We start from the raw sequence: 21210 nt of genomic DNA, 5'->3' as shown, positions 1-21210 counted from the left end.
GAGTTGGAATACTTCATTAACAAGTTCAAAGCAGGTCTTGAAGTAAGGAACTAATGGCTTTGGCATTCCAATAGTCTTTACTAAGTTTTAAACATAACTACTTTCCAAAATGGCTGTGAACAACAGAATAGTTTGAGCTCATCACTCTATAATATGTACATGGGCACTACCATTGTATGAAATAAGTTTTTTTAAAAAAAATCATTTTTAATGACAGCTTATCCCATTAAAGTAGAATCAGTTATTTTATAGAAAAATATTTTAACTTTAAATTAAGAAAATACTGTTCCTAAATAGTTATGCAGGACCATATTGTCCTCTAATTGTATGGAGAAGATATAATTCTGTGCATTTGAATCCCAGTTTAAAGGAAATCCCCTGGGTAGAACTTCTAAAGAGTTGGCTATATTAGCCGTGGGTGTTATCTGTTTACAGATCCATGAATAAACACTGTGTGTCTCCTTTGGAGATACACGGATAAGATATCTATATACACTCTGTACATATTGGTTCACAGATTAGCAGTTATTAGTCGTACTGTACATAGCAAAACAACCTAACTGATATAATGATGCTATACATTCCCAGTGTAATTCAGCTTTTAGGTTGAGGGAGCAAACCCAAGTAAGACAGGTTCCCTGTTTAAATATGTAGCCCAGTACACTAAGTTAAAAGTACCAAATAAGACTGGAAACACTATTCTAGACATTCTGTCAATTTTGCTAACACTGTTGAATGTTTTCTTTGCTTCTTGCGGCTTGGCTTCTGGCTTTGCCTTGTTGGGTTCTGTGGTTGTAGCACTCTTGGAGATTGTTGGTAGCACTGAGTCCTTGGTAATATTTGGAGCATAATTGGCAACAGCCACTGCATAGGCATTGTTTTTCTTAATGACAGATGCTTTTTCTTTTTTCTATTGGAAGACAGCATGGAGTTAAATATTTACTGCATGGGACATTTGCCAAATCAGATTCAATAAAACAGCATTTCAAATGTTTTTAAAAATAGTGAAGATGGGAAAATAAATATCGGTGATTACTATAATGACAAAGCATATGTAGACGATGCCCTCAGTCTCCCAGATGGAAGCTACAGAATAGTGTCTCAATCTAGTAAAGAAATCTGCAAGCATAGGCCCTTATGCCCACACGAGTCCCACTGAAGTCAACAGGAGTCTCCAGGGGAGAAAGGGTCCATGCTTGTGGATATCTTCGAAGGACTGGCTTCTCCCTAGATTGATTGAGTAGGAGCCAGCTTCAGAAAAGGATTACAGTCTCTAGTCTTGTCTTGAGGCCCAGTGTTCTGACAGAGCTAACGGTAAACAGGAAACAGGGAATGGATCAGGAAAAGGGCCACCACCAAAATAAAACGTAGGTGAGAATGATACAATCCACTCTCATTGATCTAATGCCCAGTTCCCACCACAATGAAGTGAAAGGAGGATTACAATGACTGCTGAAGGGGATAATTAAAGACTGATTGCACAGCCAGGTGACTAAGGTTACCTGTCAGTACATTTATATAAAAATTAGGAAGTGGGACATCTCTCCTCCCCAAATCTAATGTTTGCATTACTCATAAACCCCATAATTCCACACCAATAAAAATACAAACGCTTACTATAATTCAATTATTTAAGATACTCCAGTTACTCGCATATATTTTTAATTATATTTATATTGCTTGCTTGGGTGGCTGAGGATATTTTAAAATCCTGCAACGGCTAAAACCTGGGGAAGAGACATCTGTTAGTGAGTAACAGCCCTACTTCACATTATCATCACTACGTGAGGTATGTATCTACTTATCCCTGCCCCAGATCTGATGGTCAGGATTGAGGGTGAGGATAAGGGTAAGGAGGCCTGCCAATGGCCACTTCCACACCCTTTCCCTTCATCCCCTTAATACACAAACCTGTAGTCTGTACAAGGTAGGTTGGCTGTCTATGTACCATAACATAGATACCCGAACAAGATGTGAACTAACAGCTATGTCTTTTCAACAACTGTGGCCCAAAAAACCCTTCCATTCTCTTTCCTGCACTATGCAGGATCAGCTCCTAAGTTATACAAAAAAACCCACATTTTTAAAATCTAATCACCATCTTTCCTATTTGCTTACTTTTTGTATTTCATTCTGCTTGCCACATGATTTTGAAAACATAATTTCCATTTTTTTCTTGTGTGCTAATACAATGCTGCAATGTTTGCGTTGCAAATGTCGTAGCGGAATGTTAAAACCAAAACCAAAAAATTGTCTTTATTGGCTTCTTTTTTTTTTAAATCCAACCACCTAAAAAATATTTCTGTTAATATTAAATTTTGTAAGACTTAAGTTACACGAACCCTATATTTTGGCCTATATTCCTTGATGGTGACTCATCTTTTTGACTATGCAAAAAGCAATTGTAATAGCAGACCCTGATAATCTACCTTTTCTAAAATGGTGTCAATCAGATATATGAATGAGTGAGCAAATGTAGGTAAACACATACAAGTCTGAGCCATGTCTTGTGTCATTTTTTCCCCTGGAAAACAAGCCCACACCCTGCAAAGTGTTCTGTCTGAACAGAGCAAGGTTGACTTCACTGGCCCAGCTTCAAGAGTCTGACCACATGCAAGGAGGTTCAGGATCTGGACTTCAGAGGCTAAATTTTTCAAGAGACCAATCACCCTTTAGGCAGCTACACACGGCAGTGTGGACATAGCCTGCCTTTCACTGCGGTGTGTAGCTACACATACCCTCAGACACCACAAGAGTGGTGTAAACTGTAGATGTAGCCTATGTTCCATGGAAAAAAAGCTGCTGGAGGTGGTCTGGGGAGGGCTGAGTTTCATTCCAGTTCTCACCTCATGTGAGGCATGGTGTGAATTGGTGTACTGACTGGAGTGTGAATGCGGACTGCTATGTACTATGGAAATTCCTATGATCCCCATCTCAGTTCCCCAATGAAATACAAGTTCCAAGCCTACTCCAGAGTTAGAGAAGAACCTCAGTGGAATGTAAACACAGTCATTTCTCCTTGACCCTGACACATTGCTTATTAGCTGAAAGTGGCTGAGCTTTGTGTTGTGTTCAGGGTCAGGGTGTGTAAAACCAGAGAGAAAAAGAACAGAGAGATAGGTGCATATGAGCTAATCTGCAAAAATCCCTTCTTTCATACCCAAGAACCGTGATTTTTAAAAAATCTATTAAAGTATTTGTAATCCCATTAATGGGATTTTTCATATTATGGTAAATTGTGGGTTTTGTATTAGAAACAATTGAAATATTGAAAGCTTAATTTTTAGTCATTACATGATTTCAGGGAAGTAGATATTGCAGTACTGTAGAAAATCCCAACATGATTTTGTTCTGAATGCAATTTCTAATTTTCAAATATTTAGACAATTGGATATGGGAAGACTGTAATTATTGAATAGGTTGTTAGAAGATAGAATATTTTCAATTGACAATCGGTAGGTAGCCTTTACAGAACTAATCTTGTCATATATGAACAAGATGAATTTCAGAATGGACAGTTCATGAGCAGTAGAATTAAGGTAGCAATACTGAAAGAAAGGCTGAATGACTTCCTACAGTAGTCACTTACATAGGAACAGAGCTAGATTCCTCATCAGTACATTTGAGAGTTGTAAGAAATAAAATAGGGAACAGGTCAACTAACCTATTTATAAGGAAAGGGCATTTAAGATCAAGAATGATAACCTGAGTAGACACGCTATTGATGCTGGGTCACTTGAATTTTGCTTGTTTTGCCCAGGGAAGGCATAGTTTAGCTGTTAAGCAGCTGCCACTTCTGAGATCATGCAAGAACACTCTTACACTAATTTAAAGCAATAGCTGAAGGATGATTGGAGCGTTCATATGGTCTTCCTATATCATTTATAATGGAGTGTCAATGTGCCAGTCAGAAAAGCTGCATTTGTTTGACATGCAGATAATCTGTTGGTAAGTGATTCAGGATCTATTTCTAGAATCTAGGTTTCAGAGTAGCAGCCGTGTTAGTCTGTATTCGCAAAAAGAAAAGGAGGACTTGTGGCACCTTAGAGACTAACCGATTTATTAGAGCATAAGCTTTCGTGAGCTACAGCTCACTTCCTCAGATGCATATCGTGGAAACTGCAGCAGGCTTTATATATACACAGAGAATATGAAACAATACCTATTCCCACCCCACTGTCCTGCTGGTAATAGCTTATCTAAAGTGATTTCCAGCACAAATCCAGGTTTTCTCACCCTCCACCCCCCCACACAAATTCACAGCAGGAGAGTGAATTTGTGTGGGGGGGTGGAGGGTGAGAAAACCTGGATTTGTGCTGGAAATCACTTTAGATAAGCTATTACCAGCAGGACAGTGGGGTGGGAATAGGTATTGTTTCATATTCTCTGTGTATATATAAAGCCTGCTGCAGTTTCCACGATATGCATCTGAGGAAGTGAGCTGTAGCTCACGAAAGCTTATGCTCTAATAAATCGGTTAGTCTCTAAGGTGCCACAAGTCCTCCTTTTCTTTCTAGAATCTAGAGAGTGATGCCTGAAGTTGTGGGTGTCTCATTCTTCACTAGGAACAAGAGGAGTTAAAAAAGGATGCGCTGTCACTTTTTCTACTGTTCTTCCTTATTATTAATATAATATTTTGCACTTATATGCACCACTTTACACATTCAAACCACTGTGCAAACATTAACTGTTAATCTTAGCTTCACTCCTATTAGGGAAATACATAATATTGTACCCAGGTTTGGGTCAGGAGCAACCACAACTTGGAGTTTTCCTTAGCTGACATTCTCTCTCATTTACTGAATGAGGGTATGGTAGAGACAGTAATTACATAATATAAAATCAAGAGACAGCAATAACATTTGTTCTGTGTTATTTACAACAACAATGTACAGGACTTGACACCAAATTTGCAATAACGCCAGTATATTCAGGTGATTAAAACACTCTTACATTAAGTTAAAAGTTTCCACACACATTGTCCCTTCTACACCAATATCAAAAGTACTTTATGTTTTCAATTGATTCAAACTTCTGTTGATCTAAGGAGTCCCTGAGGGTATGTCTACACTGCTTTTGGCTAACTGAGCTGTTTTCAGATCCTCCGGAATCCATTACAATTAGCAGTAGGTGTCTGGTATCATCCCATTGTGTTTCTGGTCCTCAGACATCACTCATTTTAATATACATTATTTCTCATATTCTGTGATCTCTTTGCTAACTTCAGTCCAATTGGATTATATTAAACTGCACTGGACTTGAAAAATGACAAGAATGAAATTAACTTACTGGTATATTGTTTCTTAAATAAATTATAAAGTGAATAATGTCTGATGAGCTAGAAACACAACTGAAAATAACCCATACCTACTTCATTTTAAAAGGATGTTCAATAATGGAGTATAAGCGATTTGAAAACAGGTGCAACAAGCCAAAGTGTCATCAATATGAGTATGTTTTTGTTCAGAATTTAAAATAAATGAGCTAAATCCTGAACTTCTAATTCAGGCAAAATTTCTGTTGACTTCAGCAGGAATTTTGTCTTAAACTAAGTATGTTTAGGATTTGATAATATATAAATTGAGAGCACACAAAATTTTGGTGTGTGGAGACTTCTTAAATGAAATATTATAATGAGAGTTATTGCAAGATATTCGCAAAAAGAAAAGGAGTACTTGTGGCACCTTAGAGACTAACCAATTTATTTGAGCATAAGCTTTCGTGAGCTACAGCTCACTTCATCGGATGCATACCGTGGAAACTGCAGCAGACTTTATATATACACAGAGAATATGAAACAATACCTCCTCCCACACCACTGTCCTGCTGGTAATAGCTTATCTAAAGTGCTCATCAGGTGGGCCATTTCCAGCACAAATCCAGGTTTTCTCACCCTCCACCCCCCCACACAAATTCACTCTCCTGCTGTGTGGGGGGGTGGAGGGTGAGAAAACCTGGATTTGTGCTGGAAATGGCCCACCTGATGATCACTTTAGATAAGCTATTACCAGCAGGACAGTGGGGTGGGAGGAGGTATTGTTTCATATTCTCTGTGTATATATAAAGTCTGCTGCAGTTTCCACGGTATGCATCCGATGAAGTGAGCTGTAGCTCACGAAAGCTTATGCTCAAATAAATTGGTTAGTCGCTAAGGTGCCACAAGTACTCCTTTTCTTTTTGCGAATACAGACTAACACGGCTGTTACTCTGAAACATTGCAAGATATTGTAAGTCTCATAGTGTCTCAGCTACTGCTATTACAGCATAATGACTGTGTGTTATAACTCTATGCTTTCAATAAAACCAAGGGTGTGACTGAAGATTCAATCTTGCATTGATTCATTCAGATGTCATTTGTTGGCACTAAGAATAGAACATATACTAATTTCAGCTTGTTTGTGAAGGCAGTCAGTCACATTGTGGAAACTAAAGATTCAATTTAGTGCCCACTGAAATCAATCTGAGTCTTTCCACTAACTTATATGGGTGTTGGATTTGGGCCTAAAAGCTATCAATAGGCAAGGAGTCTGCAGGGTAAAATATACAGGACCATATTTTCAATAACAAGTGCCGAAGTTGTGCCTGTAGAATATGCAGATCCTGTAAGCACAAAAAAGGTGATTACATGTGCAAAATATGCAGTTATTTATGCAAACCAAGTTTCTGTGCATGCAACTACTTATTTAATGCATGAAGATAACTGTTTAATTATGGCGTTCTTATTTTGAAAGTCTTGCTTAGACTCCTACTTTGAAAGTTGTCCTATAGCGTAAAAAAGAAATTTGAGATTGAGCTTTTCAACCAACAAGAGGTTACAATTAACCGAATGGATAACGTGTATGTTAGAGGCTAGAGCTCAGGACTGGAGGGTCAGGACTGGCAAGTCCTGGTTTCTGGTTGGCCACAGTCTCACCGTGTGACCTTGAACAAGTTACTTCACTGAAGTCTTTTTTCCTGATCTGTAAAATGAGAATACTTCGGAGCTCACACAGGCTTAATTACATTATGAAGGTTTGTAAAGTGGTCTGTGGTATTTGAAGAATGCTAAAGAACAGCAAACTATTAACACCTACTCTCTATATCTCAGAAAGCCTAATATTCAACTGAACATTAAGCAAATTGAATCAGAGTCAAAATAATGATTGTAGTGAAGTCTCGCTTTCCTTAGCAAACCACATGGCCACAGGGACCCAAATGACATTTTCTTGACTCTCTTGCAGATTGATGAGAGTTGCCAATAGAAGCGCAAAAAGAGCTGTTACTGAGAACTTGAGCAAAGAGGGTTCCGCATAGTGCAGACAAATGTGCACAAGGATCAGCACCATGAACAAACCGGAACTGCACTAAACTCAGCACTGATGGCTTAGGGAGAAAGTGGCCGTGACCAAGGGCAACAGAGCCTGAGACACATTGTGGTCAGAGCACAGCTGTTTAGATGCAATCCAAATCAGTAAAAACCATGAGTACGGTGCTGGCATTTTAATGATTTTCCAGTACTCCTACAGCTTGTCTGGAGTGTGTTTATGAGCTGCACTTGAAAGAAACTCAGAGGGAGAGCAGCCACATGGGCCAGCCACTGAAAAATGTGTCCTGAGTTCTAAGGAAAAAATTTCTCTCATTCCTAGCTGCATAACGCCTTGTGACCTAGTCTGAACAGGCTATTCTTGCCAGCCTACCCAGCTGTCTTGCCTCCTACTCTCAGCTTCCTCCACCATGCTTAGAAGTCCTACTAATAGGTCAGCACTTACTTGCACCCTTGCCAGACCAAGCCACTGATTAGGGTAATGATAAGATGGACAAGAAGAAATTTCAGGTAGCGTACGAGATTCATAAAAACTAAACAGGCCTTATCTTCTGAAATTAAATTGGTCAGAGGACCATTATGTGCTTGCATTTTTCCATGCTTTCTGGGATTTAGATACCAGGCCCATATTCAAGTTTAATTATTTTTTGCAAAGATCCTCACAACCAGTGATACAAGTGGAATCCATTTCTTACTGGTACGCCCCTCCCCTCCATGGAGGGGCACATGACCTCCTCATGTGACCCTCCATGTGACTCAACACCCCACCCCCAGCCCAGGGCCCCTACTTCTCCCCATCCCTGCCCCATGATCCACCCCCCTTATCTTGGGGCTGGGAAGGATGGTCTCTATCCTTCTTCCGCTGTGCTGGAGACTCCCCTCTGTACAGCAGCCAGCCCCGCAGGAGGACAGGGCTGGGGGCAGTACAACAGCCACACCAGAGGAGCTGCCGGCATGGGGCCGCCCGGGAGCCCCATGTTTGGCTCCTTTCCCCGCTGGGGTTCAGGGCTCTCCCGGGAACCCCAGCAGGGAAAGGAGCAGAACACCAGCAGCATCGCCAGCAGCTGTACCTCCCCCAGCCCTGTCCACCAGTGAGGCTGGCTGCTGGACAGAAAGAAGAGACCCTGCATGGAAGGGCTGGGGCAGTACAGCTGCACCGGAGGAGCTGCCAGCGTGGGGCCGCCCAGCAGCCCCACAATCTGCTCCTCTTTCCGGTGCGCCGTACCAGCTATAAATATCTTGCTGGTACTGTGTACTGGAGCAGACCGCCCTACTTGCACTGCTGCTCACAACACGCTGGAACACCTAGAATTTGCCGATATTGCACGTCCCATGGTTAGGGACAGCCTCTCTTGAGTGCACGCCTCAGGTGACAGAGCTAGCTTCCTGCACCTTGTTCTGAATGGAATCACACTGTCCAGCCACTCTGAGACTGGGTCTCTAGGCTGCAGGCCCCTTCCCCAACCCCAGATTTCTCAACCTGCTAGCTAAACAGCCCCAGTTGAGTTTGGCACTTGTAAACCTTTTCCCTTCAGGTGTCCACGACAATATAAGTTTGAAGTGACCCAGAAACAGCGTCTTCAAAACAAAGCATTATTCATTCACCCAAAGGTAGAAAGCACACAGAGCAAAGGGCTAAAGAGCAAAGAGTCCCACACATATATTGTCCCTTACCTACACTTTAATCTTTCCTTGAACATTTTTGTAAATTCCCCTTAACCCAGCTAACTCCCATCTCTAGCTGGGAGGAGCAGACTCTCCTGCCTGCAGCATGCGGTCTTTGCCTATGTGTCTCTCCTTGTCTGACTGTTAGCTCTCCCTGACACTCCCTGGGCAGCCCCCTCTCATTCCCATGGGAAGCATCTTTAAGATTCTGGGACCCCCTTTGATGCTAGGCCTTCAGCCTTATGATGAGTAAACTATGCAGCCTGGTGGGAGCCAAGCAGGGCCATTCCCTAATTAAAAGTTTACCCCCCTTAATCCATTAAGGAGCCACTATTTTGGTTCCTGTTTGCTTCCTCTTAACACCCTCTTTGATTTAACTCCTGGCATTTGGGCAGGTTAATATCAGACATAACCTGAGGGGCAAATTATATTTATAAATAAAACCCTACATATAACTCCTTCATTCTTTACAGTGATGCAGATAAAGCACAAGAGGGAAATGGACAACTATAAAACAAATAAGGAAATAAAGAAGTTGGGTGACTGTGACAGTATCTCCAACGTTCTGAAATGTAATGGATGCAAGTGTAGGAAGCTGATGTAAGCAGAGTCAGGATGAGCTCTACCCTGACATCTGGTGGTGAGTTGTGGCAAGTTGTGGAAAAGAACTTCAGGGGCTGATCTCATTTGCATAGGCACACCCACCCAGCCTAGCATGAGCCCATAGCTGCCCAAATGGTCACTTTGGCTGCTGTGGGATCCCCAGTTTCTCTGTTATTGGGGCAGGAAGAATAAATTATTATCCTGATTATGTGAATCAAAGACAGTGGAACTATACTTGGCCTTTTGTTATGATGGAGGGACTTGCCATCAACTAAGTAGCACTCGCTAGGCAAGGAACATGGGTTCCAAAACTCAGTGAATTGAGAGAGGCTAAGGACAGGTATTAATACGTGGTGGTATGGGCCCCTTACGCTAATTGCACTTCCTCCTCTCTCCACTGTGGAATATCCGAGCTAATTTTGATTCCATTTGGAGTCTAGTTACAGGCTGCTGAGCTGAATTCACTTTGGGCCAATGGTGCACCAGCACTGAGGCTCCCCTACTACAAGCTGAAATCACAAAAGAGCTAAACTTACTAAGAGCTGAAATCATGGAGTGTTGTGTTAAGTAGTGGGGGAGCCTGAAGATATATTGTGGAGCAGTTTGCGGGACAGCTGGCAGAGCAGAGTGGCTCTTGGAGCAGAGCAGTTTACGGAACAGCTGGAGCGGCTCATGGGATGGCTGGCAGAGCAGAGTGGCTGGTGAAGCGGAGCAGTTTGTGGGATGACTGCAGTGTGGAGTGGAGCAGAGTGTGGAGTGGAGCAGAGCCGCATGGAGAGGTGGGGCAATTGGCTTTGGACCCCTTAAACCCCCCCTCCCATCTCCACCCAGGTTGGGAGGTAAAACTCTGCAGATAAACTTTCGAACTCTGGTGCTGCACTGACCAGGGACAAAAAGAAAAGGAGTACTTGTGGCACCTTAGAGACTAACAAATTTATCTGAGCATAAGCTTTCGTGAGCTACAGCTCACTTCATCGGATGCATCTGATGAAGTGAGCTGTAGCTCACGAAAGCTTATGCTCAAATAAATTTGTTAGTCTCTAAGGTGCCGCAAGTACTCCTTTTCTTTTTGCGAGTACAGACTAACACGGCTGCTACTCTGAAACCTGACCAGGGACAGAGACTTTTGGGTTGTTGGACTTTTGTGACTTTGGGTTGCTGGACTCAAGAACCAAAGGGAAAGGACATACCCCAATTTGCTTGGGGTGGGTTTTTTGCTCATGGGTTGTGTTATGAATCCTGTTGGTGGTGTTTCCACAACATAATGCCACATTGTTTCTCTATGTTATTAAAAGGCTTTTGCTACACTCAGACTCTGTGCTTGCGAGAGGGGAAGTATTGCCTCTTGGAAGCGCCCAGCGAGGATGGTATATATTTGTCCCAGGTCACTGGGTGGGGGCTCGAGCCGGTTTTGCATTGTTGGAATGGAACCCCTAGATACTGAACCCGGCCCTTCTTGCTGCCAACTCTGATGGGCAGAAGGGTTACAGTTATTTTGAATAAATCTGAATAAAGATATTTTACAGAAATATTACTCTGATTTTATTCATTTCCACATGAAGGACTCAGGAGCATAATGTGGTGTAACCTCAGAATTTATATTTTTGACATTTAACGAGACTCAAATAGGATATTGATTAATGTGGCAAAAGCCTTGACACAATAATCATTTCTCCAAGGACAGCCTGCTAGAGAAAGTTCTTGTATGCAGTTCAATTTCTGCGAGAGGTTGGCAATTTGAGCACACACTTTACAATATCTTTCTATCCACACCTACTTTCATCTCACAAGACATAATCTTTCTATTGGTTTGAAATTTCAAGTATTTTTCAGTAGTAAGCAACTACCAAAATATCTGTTAAATGCTTTCTTAGAATTGACTGGAAATATAAATGTGTTTCATTATCATTTACCTTATCATTGACTACGCTTTTTCCATCCCATGCCCATCCTCGTTTTGTGAAGTAATTTACAGTGGCAAATTCTATCAATGCAGAGAATACAAATGCATAACAAACAGCAATAAACCAATCCATGGCTGTTGCATAAGCTACTTTTGGGAGGGAATTTCGTGCACTGATGCTCAACGTTGTCATTGTCAAGACAGTTGTTACTCCTGTAGAGGGTGGAAAAAAAGAAAATATCGGCAATTTTAACTGAATTTTGAAATTGAATAAGATTGAGAACAGGAACATCTTACAGTACATTTCTAAGAATTATAAAAATGTTTACATAATGTTCATATAGTATGGTGGCATACTAGATGCACCATATGGAAGGTGGCAGCAGAATTTTCCTTTGTAACCTAGTTTTGATTCACTTTTTTTTTAAATAAAATTTTGGTGAAAAATGTCTGAAGATACAGTCTTGAAAATACATACAGATTTTTTTTTTCATTTTTTGATCAATCAGACTTTTGGGAGAAAACCCCACAGCGAGGCAACTAAATTAACTAGTTTGCTTTATGGAATGTGTCAAATCACTTTGCAGCAGTATAGCAAAAAGGACATGTTGATGAGCATTTGCAGTGCCAATAATCCCTGCCTCCTAACAGTTTCCTGCCCAGTTTCCCGCCCAGTTTCCCAACCAGCGAATCCAAGGGATGGTCAACTTTTCTGAGGTCAGCCTGGCTTCAACTGCATTGCAAACAATGGAAAAGAATTAATGGCTAACTTTCCAAGGAGTAGTTTTTTGTGTCCACTGTCAAAGACTATACATGTTTGGCAGCCATTCTGACTAAGTACAGCCTGTGGTTTCACTCCTATGGGGGACAACAGGAGATTGCAGGTATCTTTGCTAGTGGCTGTCTCACTTCCACATACAATTATTAAGTGAGGTAAGCTGGTCAATTTCTCACTGAGGTAAAACGGATAATATTATAGTACGACAAATTAATTGAAACTTTCAGATCTACTATTTGTATTTAAACACTGAACAAAACAGGGAAAACAAACAAAAATACTTTGCGCTTCATGAAACCCCAATAGTGGAAGATAAAGCCATACTCAAAACAATACAAAAAACAGGATATATAGAAAAAAGCCATATACCAATATAAATCCACCCATTGACACAAATACACCAACAATTCCCCTAGTAAATCAACCCTACCCAACCAGAGTCACCAAAGTTACACTCAGGCACCCTTAACTCTTCCATCTCTGGAATGCCATTAAAAATGTGTCTCTCTTCTGGATAAGAAACAATACAAAGTTGTACACATACCAGAGATAAATATATCCACACTAATATTGACATGTAGTCAAAAGAGCCTCAGTGACAAAAAAAGAATTACTAATAGCATCTCATAGCTCACAATTCAAATATTACAAACAAAAATATTTGTTATAACTGGTTACAGTTGCTAAGAGGAAATAAAACCAGATCCCTAAAAGAGCAGCAATAAATATTAACTTCACAGGATTACAGGAAGGAATATCAGCATCAAACAAAGAATGGAGAATTCTGACAGAAACTCAGCAAGATCCTCCATCACTGGAAATCAGTAGTCCAGGCTTTGCAGAATGGGGCTCCACCATGTATGTTTCCTCTACTGGCAAGGTACTTTTAAGCACCATTGGGAAAGGAAAGGAAGCAGAGAGTGGGTCTGTTCAGTCCCCTTCTGCCTTCGCTGTCTCTGTCCCCCATCAGACCCTAAGCAAGGAATCTCATTCTCTGAGAGGATTGTGAAGGGAAAAGGAGGCTAGGCAGAAAACCTCCATTCTTCTCTTCCCCGCAGTGATTAAGAGGACTTCTCTAGAAGTTTATTGCTTATTGCACATAGTTTCCAGGCATCAGGCCACACATCAGATATTTCTATTTTTAGAATCCACCTATTAGGGAGGTAGCAATAGTTACAAAATCAACAGCAATACTGTTGTGTCAGGTGGGAGCTATCCCACTGTACACCGTGCAATGCAGAATAAATTCTTTATGAAAACATGCTAATATGCATTAAATGCTTGTTCAAGCATTTATTTCCCTTCTTAGATTTCTATTATCTGGCTCAAAGAACTTTGCTGATTACTTTTGATTCCTTCCCCAAAAGAGAGAAGGGGACACCACACCTTAAACTCAGAAGTAATACATACAAACTGTACTACTATTCAGGTAATTAAGATAAATCAATTTCATTATACACAGGTATCAATGAAGTAATTGCTTCTCAAAGATAAGATGACAGGAACTCCTCTATAAATATATACAGCAGCCAACAATGTTCTGTTTAATTCATAATGTTTGGAGAAGACTAATTTTCTTGAAGCCACATTGGCTTCTTCAGAATTCTAATTCAAGATTTGTTGGTGACCTTTTCTAGTCTTGTTTTAAATGTCATTAGTTTACATCCTATAAACTGCTACTGGTTGCCAGTTCCTCTAAAATGTTCAGCTGCACACTTTGCATCCCAAACCCTATTCAAATTGCAAAATCACCAAACAGCTGTTAATGAAGGTTTCTGGACTTTTATTTATCTATTCAATAAATTGAATGATGTCCAAGTGATCACATTTGTATAACCTGGACTGAATGAAGAAAAAAATAAAGGTAGGTTTCAGAGTAACAGCCGTGTTAGTCTGTATTCGCAAAAAGAAAAGGAGTACTTGTGGCACCTTAGAGACTAACCAATTTATTTGAGCATGAGCTTTCGTGAGCTACAGCTCACTTCATCAGATGCAATGTGATCCAATGAAGTGAGCTGTAGCTCACGAAAGCTCATGCTCAAGTAAATTGGTTAGTCTCTAAGATGCCACAAGTACTCCTTTTCTTTTTGAAAAAAATAAAGAGAATTTATATTGCAATGCCAGATTTCCAATGTGGAAATCTGTGGCATTCTGTTCTTCAATCAACAGACAACAGATTTTGAATTATTAGGATTAATGAAAATGTAAAAACCTTCTGCATTATAAGGTCTCCCCTAGGGCAAAGCATTGTATAAAGAGAATTTACCTATTTCTCACTGTTGGACCTACTATGACTGAAAAAATCAGTAATGCTGAGGAATCAGGCCTAACTAGTGTAAAAGGAAGCACATATATTTCATGTACTATACAAAGATGGAAGAAAATTCACATCTGTACATTAGCAAGCACATAGAATGCATATTGCTCTAAACAGTATATTAAGGGTCTGATTTTCCATTCCATTACCCAAGTTTTAATTTAAGAGAAGAAACACTGGTGTAACACTGGTGTGAGAGTCATGAGTGGATGGGCCCTCTGGTAAGTAACACAGACAACACCTCTTTTGAGGAAAGCTGTCTCCTGCCTTCAATCATGCAACAGTCTGAACAATGCTACCAACTCAACAGGCCTCATAACCATTGCCCAATGACTAATCACTCTTTCATAAGAGAGAAGGTTGATAAGGAGATGAACAGTCTCCAACTACACCTGACCTCAGGCAATAATATCCTAACCCTTTCTCAATCATGTTGCAGATATGGCACCAAATCAATGGCAAGAAACGCTTCTTTTCTTTTATGTCAGACTGTAAGATGGCCACAAACAGTGACAGACAAAACCTTAATTTTGGCATTTTCTAATTTTACTGTTTAAAATATGGTTCTAGTCTATAAAAATGACATTGTGGGATTTCATGTTTAATGTTTCAATGATTTTATGTCAAATATACTTAGTTTATAAGTATGAAGATGTCTTTTCTAACTGTCAGCCCTGCAAACCCAATCTGTGATCTGAAAACCAAGCTGGTTTTTTCCTTTCTTGTGCCTCACAACCAGTAATAAAGGTTTTCCAGGCCAAATACTTCCCTCATTTATACTTGTGCAGCAGCCCCATCTCCTATCCATTCCTGCACTTGGGCAGTGATTCTTTTAAAGTAGTGTATCTGCAATAGGGATATTATATGATTGCAATGGGAGTGGAATGTAGTTTACGCTACTGCATATAGGACAGGAGATGGTTTAGGAGAAAATTTTGCTATTAAAAAGTATTCCACCTTGTAAACATTTTGAGAAGCTCTGTATTAGTCTGAACCCTATCTATATCTTAGCATTACATGCATGAACTAACAGATGTAGCTCCAAATCAGAAATCAAATAAAAATAAAAATTAGTACTGATGCATAGAAATGAGCATCAAATGGTCCTTGGCCCCAAAAGACAGACTGGATGGCCTTTCTTCCCTCTCCTATTCAGTGTACAGGAGACGGACTCACAATGTCCTAGAATTCAATATCAACTCATTTCAGTTTAATTTCTAGTACAAATATGAATACTCGAGACTGCCCTCAATACACTGGACATGTGGATAACTACTACAGTAAATAAAGCTAGCTGAAGTGCAAAAACATTATATGCAACTTCCTTTTGATGCTCCTCACTTTGCCTTTTCTGAAGGTGATTGGAATAGTGCTAGAGGAGCTCGCAGGAGCTGTACCACCCCAAAATTTGCCTTAGTCTTCCCGTAGCCACTCCTCCCAGAGCAACGGGTACAGCACTGGATTAGCCACTGGGCCCAGGCCCAGGGGCCTCAGCCAACTGGGAGGCCACTGGCTTCTCTTGCCCACCGGATGGGGCAGGGGAAGCCCCTGTGTCCCCCAATCCTATAGCCGGCAGAAGCCGCGGGATGGGGGAAGACCCCTGCAGCATCCACCCCACCCGTCCCCAGCAGAAGCCATGGGATGAGGGAAGTCCCCCAGCAACCCCCAGTCCTGCCTCCAGCAGAGAAAGCCTGCTGTACTCCGACCCCGTTCCTGGCAGAAGCTCCGGGGTGGCAGGGGAAGCACCTGTGCCTTACCCAGCTCTCTGGCAGAAGCGCCAGGCAGGTGGGGAGGGAGGAGCCCCAGAGCCCTGACCCTGGTCCCCTGCAGAACCGTGGCGGGTGGCAGTGGAAGCCCCAGCACCCGGACCCCCACTGCGTCCCTGGGACTAGAGGACCTCTGGCTCCCCACTATGGCCCCATGGCCATGGTGCAGGGACAAAGCTTCTCTAGTCTTGGGGCTCGGGGGGCGGGGGGGCAGAAAGGAGCAAACAGGTTGTAGGGTGGGCAGAATTGGGGGCCCCTGGGTGGAACAGGGGCAGGGTCCTTGGGAAAGGGCAGAAAGGGGTGGGGCTGTGGGCAGCACCACAGGCAGAAGGGGCAGAACAGGGGAGGGCACCGCAGACAGAAGGGGTGGGGAGGGGCCCCTCACTTGCTCTGGCCCAGGGCCCCAGGAAACCTTAATCTGCCTCTGAACCACGCCACCCTTACTTCTGTTCTGTCGCTGATGCCGGCACTGCCTTTAGAGCTGGGCGCCCAGCCAGCAGCTGCTGCTCTCCAGCCACTCGGCTGCGAAGGCAGAGCGAACAGAACGGCAGCTGCTGCCTTCAAAGCTCAGTGGCCGGAGAGCAGCGGCTGCTGGCCAGGCGCCCAGCTCTGAAGGTAGTGCTGCCACTATCAGCGGCACAGAAGTAAGGGTGGCAATGCCATGCTAGGCTAGTAGAAAATATTATTATAAAGATACTCGATTATATCTATGGAATAGCAAAGAAGAAATATTCTTACAGAAACATAAAATACCTTGGCTAACATTTTCAAATGTAGGCATCTAACTCCATATTAGACAAATAAGTGATCTCATTTTCAAAGGGTAATAATATTTTCCCTTTTATTCATAAGCACGGTTTACTTCTAAATCAATAAATCACACTAGCAGGACATAAATGGAACTCTGAACGCTAAGGTACTTAAGAAACTATCTGAAGCAATCTCAGAAACATTAGTGATTGATCAATTTAGAGAACTCACGGAGGATGGGTGAGGTCCCAAAGGACTGACAAATGGAAAACATAGTGCCTGTCTTTAAAATGGGAAACAAAGAGGACTCAAGGAATTATAGATCAGCCAGTCTAACTTTGATACATTGAAAGATAGTGAAACAAAATATTTTAAAAATCCACTTGTAAACACCTAGAGAATAACAGGGTAATAAGGAATAGCCAACATGAACTTGTCAAAAACAAATCATACCAAACCAGCCTAATTCCTTTCTTTGACCAGATTAATGACCTTGTGGATGGGAGGGAGGGGGGAATTGTAGGTGTCATACATCTTGATTTTAGTAAGGCTTTTGTCACAGCCTCGTGACTAGACAAAATTACTCTAAGGTGGGTGCACAACTGCTTGAAGAATTATACTAGAAGAGTAGTTATCAATGGTTCGCTATCAAACTGGTAGGACTCATCTAACAAGGTCTCACAGGGGTCTGTCCTTAGTTTGGTGCTATTTAATGTTTTCATTAATGATTTGGACAATGAAGTGGAGAATATGCTTACAAAATTTGTGTATGGAACCAAGCTAGCACTTTGGAGGACAGGATTAGAATTGAAAATGATGTTGACAAATTGGAGAATTGGAATGAAATCAGCAAGATGAAATTCAACCAAGATGGAAAGTACTTCACTTAGGAAGGAACTACAAAATGGGGAATAACTGGCTAGGCAATAGTACTCTGAAAAAGATCTGGGAGTTACAGTGGATCACAAATTGAATATTAATCAACAAGGGGATGCAGTTGCAAAAACAGCTAATATTCTGAGGTGTACTAACTGGAGCGTCATATGTGATACACAGGAAGTAATGGTCTTTACTTAGCACTGGTGAGGCCTCAGCTGGAGTACAATGACCAATTCTGGGTGCCACACTTAAGGAACAATGTGGAGACAGTCCAGAGAACAGCAATAAAAATGATAAAAGGGTTAGAAAACCTGACCTATGAGGAAAGATTAAAAAAAACTGGGTATGTTTAGTTTTGAGAGGGAAAAAGACTGAGGGGGGACCTAACAACAGTCTTCAAATCTGTTAAAGGTGGTTATGAAGAGGACAGTAATCAGTTGTTCTCCACGTCCACTGAAAGTAGGACAAGTAGTAATGGGCTTAATCTGCAGTAAGGAAGATTTAGGTTAGATATTAGGAAAACCTTTCTAGCTATAAGAATAGGTAAGTACTGAAATAGGCTTCCAAGGGAAATAATGGAATACTCATCACTGGAAGTTTTTTAAGAACAGGTTAGACAAACATCATTCTGGGATGGAGTAGGTATGCTCGGTCTTGTCTCAGCACAGGGGGCTGGACTAGATGACCTCAAGATCCCTTCCAGCCCCACATTTCTATGACTCTAAGTCATGTAGTCTCTCTGTGCCTTAGTTCCCTATCTGTAAAATGGAGATAATAGTCCTCCTCTACCTTATCGGGGTGCAGATAAATACGTTCGAAATTGTGAGGAACTTAGATACTTCAGTAACAGAGGGCATGTAAGTGTATTAGATAGACAGAACTCCTTGATCTCAGCTGCTGAACTCATTCACTACCTCCCTCCTTGCATCACATTCTGGTTTGGCTGAAGGAGAAGGATTTGGCCTAAAAGCACATGTTCACTAGAAAAAGAACTGTAGTTCGCACACTGCAATATTTTGAAATGAAGTGGGACTTCCATTCTGCTTAGTTTATAAATAGAGCTAGAAGTATATATACACCAACACCACACTAACACTCGTTGATAGTATAGATGAAATCTTTCCGAACCAAACCTCAATATAAATACAATATTTAACTTGAAAACATTCAAGATTAGAACCTTATTACTTTATATGCAAACTGATCCCTTAAAAAAAAAAAGTCAAGGAAATATCTGTATGCCACTTTCATATGCTAATTCTCCTGAAAGGGCTGTCAGAAGACCTGTAGCCTGCACCTGAAGGGTCTATGGACTACAAACAACAGCACTTTGTCACTTTCTATAATGAACTTGAATCAGAAAGGATCTTTGTAACAAGTTCTTCTGCCTCCTGAGCACCCTTCATAGCCAGAGGTCAATCTCTGGAACCCCACCTCTGCTCCCTCCTTTTCAGGGCCCCTTACACAGACTTCTTCTGTGGTCAAAAGAACCCTCCTTGGGCTGTGGGTTTATGCACAAAAAGTAAACTCAAAATAAAACTAAGTCCAACAAACATGTTTTCTCAGGGTCTCCCCAGCCTCAGCAGGCCACCCCCAGCCCTTCCTAGATAGAGTCTTAGTCCCAAATCCCAAGACTCTGCTCGCTCCTGAAAGTCTCTACTCTCCCTAAGCGCACACACATGCTTGCCACTTCTGAGTGCTTTTAATAGGGGAATCATCTGATTCCACTCTTTCAGTCAGCAGGGTTTGCTAGCCCCAGGCTCTCCAGCCCATACAGGGCAAGCCACCCTATAAAAAGAACTAAATGGGCTTCAGCTGGTTTCAGAAATGCTTACTGACCGCTGCAGAAGTTGCCTAATGCACATGCCATGTGTTCCTCAGAATACTCACCAAAGACTGTTCTTGCAGGTACAGATTCTCTGTTCAGCCAGAACGACACTTGGGAGAGAATGACTGTCATGATGCAGGGGAGGTAAGTCTGAATCACAAAATAACCAATTTTTCTCTTTAAGTGAAAATGAGCGGTCATTACTGTATATTCACCTAGTACGTGAAAGAGAAAAACAAAAAACCCTATAAAATGAACTATTAGCCTCTATAGACAATTCATTTTCCTGGCAATTAAAGGTAGCACGGTAAATCTATGTGAAACAAATGTGCTGTAGATGAAGTCTACAAAACTATTTAGGCAGAAAAATCCTACTGAATGTAAATGAACTTTTTGACTTTGGCTCTGTGGGCTGTATCCTACTGTCACTGAATTCAAGGAAAATGTTGTCATGGGGTTCAATGAGAGCAAACTTGGATCCAATATTTGTCCTGCACAATATATTCTAGAAGTGAATTTTTATACTGTATTTACAAAGAAAAAACTGTGTGCCATGACAAAGACCTTTGGTGATCTTGCATGTTCATACACGTGGGCAGATACTGGTGGACATGCAAAGCCCCACTGAAGTCAATAGGGCTCTATGCAGATGCAAGGGTCAACTACATGTATGAGCCTGTGGGACATACCAATAGGCAATGCTAATAATCCATTGTCCAGGAGGAAAAAAAAATCAAATCATACCATGAAGGTAGTAGACTGAAAATGACACTTCCCATCTTTCACCTTAACCAAGGTTTGAGTTACAAAGATTCATACAAACCCTTGATATTAGGTTTCACGGGAGCCTTTTGGAAACGGCGATAGGGAACGGTTTACCTCCACTGCCACTTGTAATTTCATTAAGCTTCAAGGAATTAGCAAATTGTTTTTACAGGCTGCTCATAATATACAATATTACTGAAATGGAGTAATCTTATTACTGCCAATACTGGTTTTGGCAGTCTAATGACATAATACCATCAGCATCTTATGCTTATTATAATAAAGCAACTATCCTTTTCTTCCAATGCATTTTACTAACCTGTACTCGATTTAACTGTCTCCTTTCCAACTGTTTGGCCTAGCAAATCATACTGATTCAATCTAGAGCCATCTGGTGCAACCTGTACGGAATCAGATGCATTGTAAGTCCAAATGTAGGTCACTTCTGAAGTTGTGTATGCATCTATGGAAAATATTAAGAAAATATTTTGTCAGCATTTTAGAACAAAAAGTGTTCATGATTTGCAACTTCAGGGCGTAAATAATTAGGAGAACTATTTAATTATTTTCCTAAAACTGCCATCATAGTCTAAGACTGATAGGGAAAAATAATATTTAAATTGCTTGAGAATATATAAGTATGCTGGCCTCAC

General features: G+C 41.3%; 1 protein-coding gene across 3 annotated transcripts in view; it reads right to left on the bottom strand.

Moving 5' to 3' along the window:
• Positions 1–291: 291 nt before the first annotated feature.
• The window catches only part of LOC311520254 (gamma-aminobutyric acid receptor subunit alpha-2), a 356749-nt gene continuing 335830 nt past the window's right edge, over positions 292–21210 (bottom strand). For all 3 annotated transcript variants that reach the window (XM_084627589.1, XM_084627591.1, XM_084627592.1), the window contains 4 exons: positions 20877–21020; positions 19855–20007; positions 11485–11687; positions 292–910 (listed from right to left, as the gene is read on the bottom strand). In XM_084627589.1, the coding sequence (XP_084483715.1) occupies positions 602–910; positions 11485–11687; positions 19855–20007; positions 20877–21020 (809 nt within the window). In that variant the 3' untranslated portion in view covers positions 292–601. The remainder of the gene's footprint in view (positions 911–11484; positions 11688–19854; positions 20008–20876; positions 21021–21210) is intronic.

The sequence above is a fragment of the Lepidochelys olivacea genome (genome assembly GCF_965140295.1).
Source record: "Lepidochelys olivacea isolate rLepOli2 genome assembly, chromosome: 4".
In the NCBI taxonomy this organism is placed as follows: Eukaryota; Metazoa; Chordata; order Testudines; family Cheloniidae; genus Lepidochelys; species Lepidochelys olivacea.
This window is presented reverse-complemented; position numbering and strand designations above follow the sequence as displayed.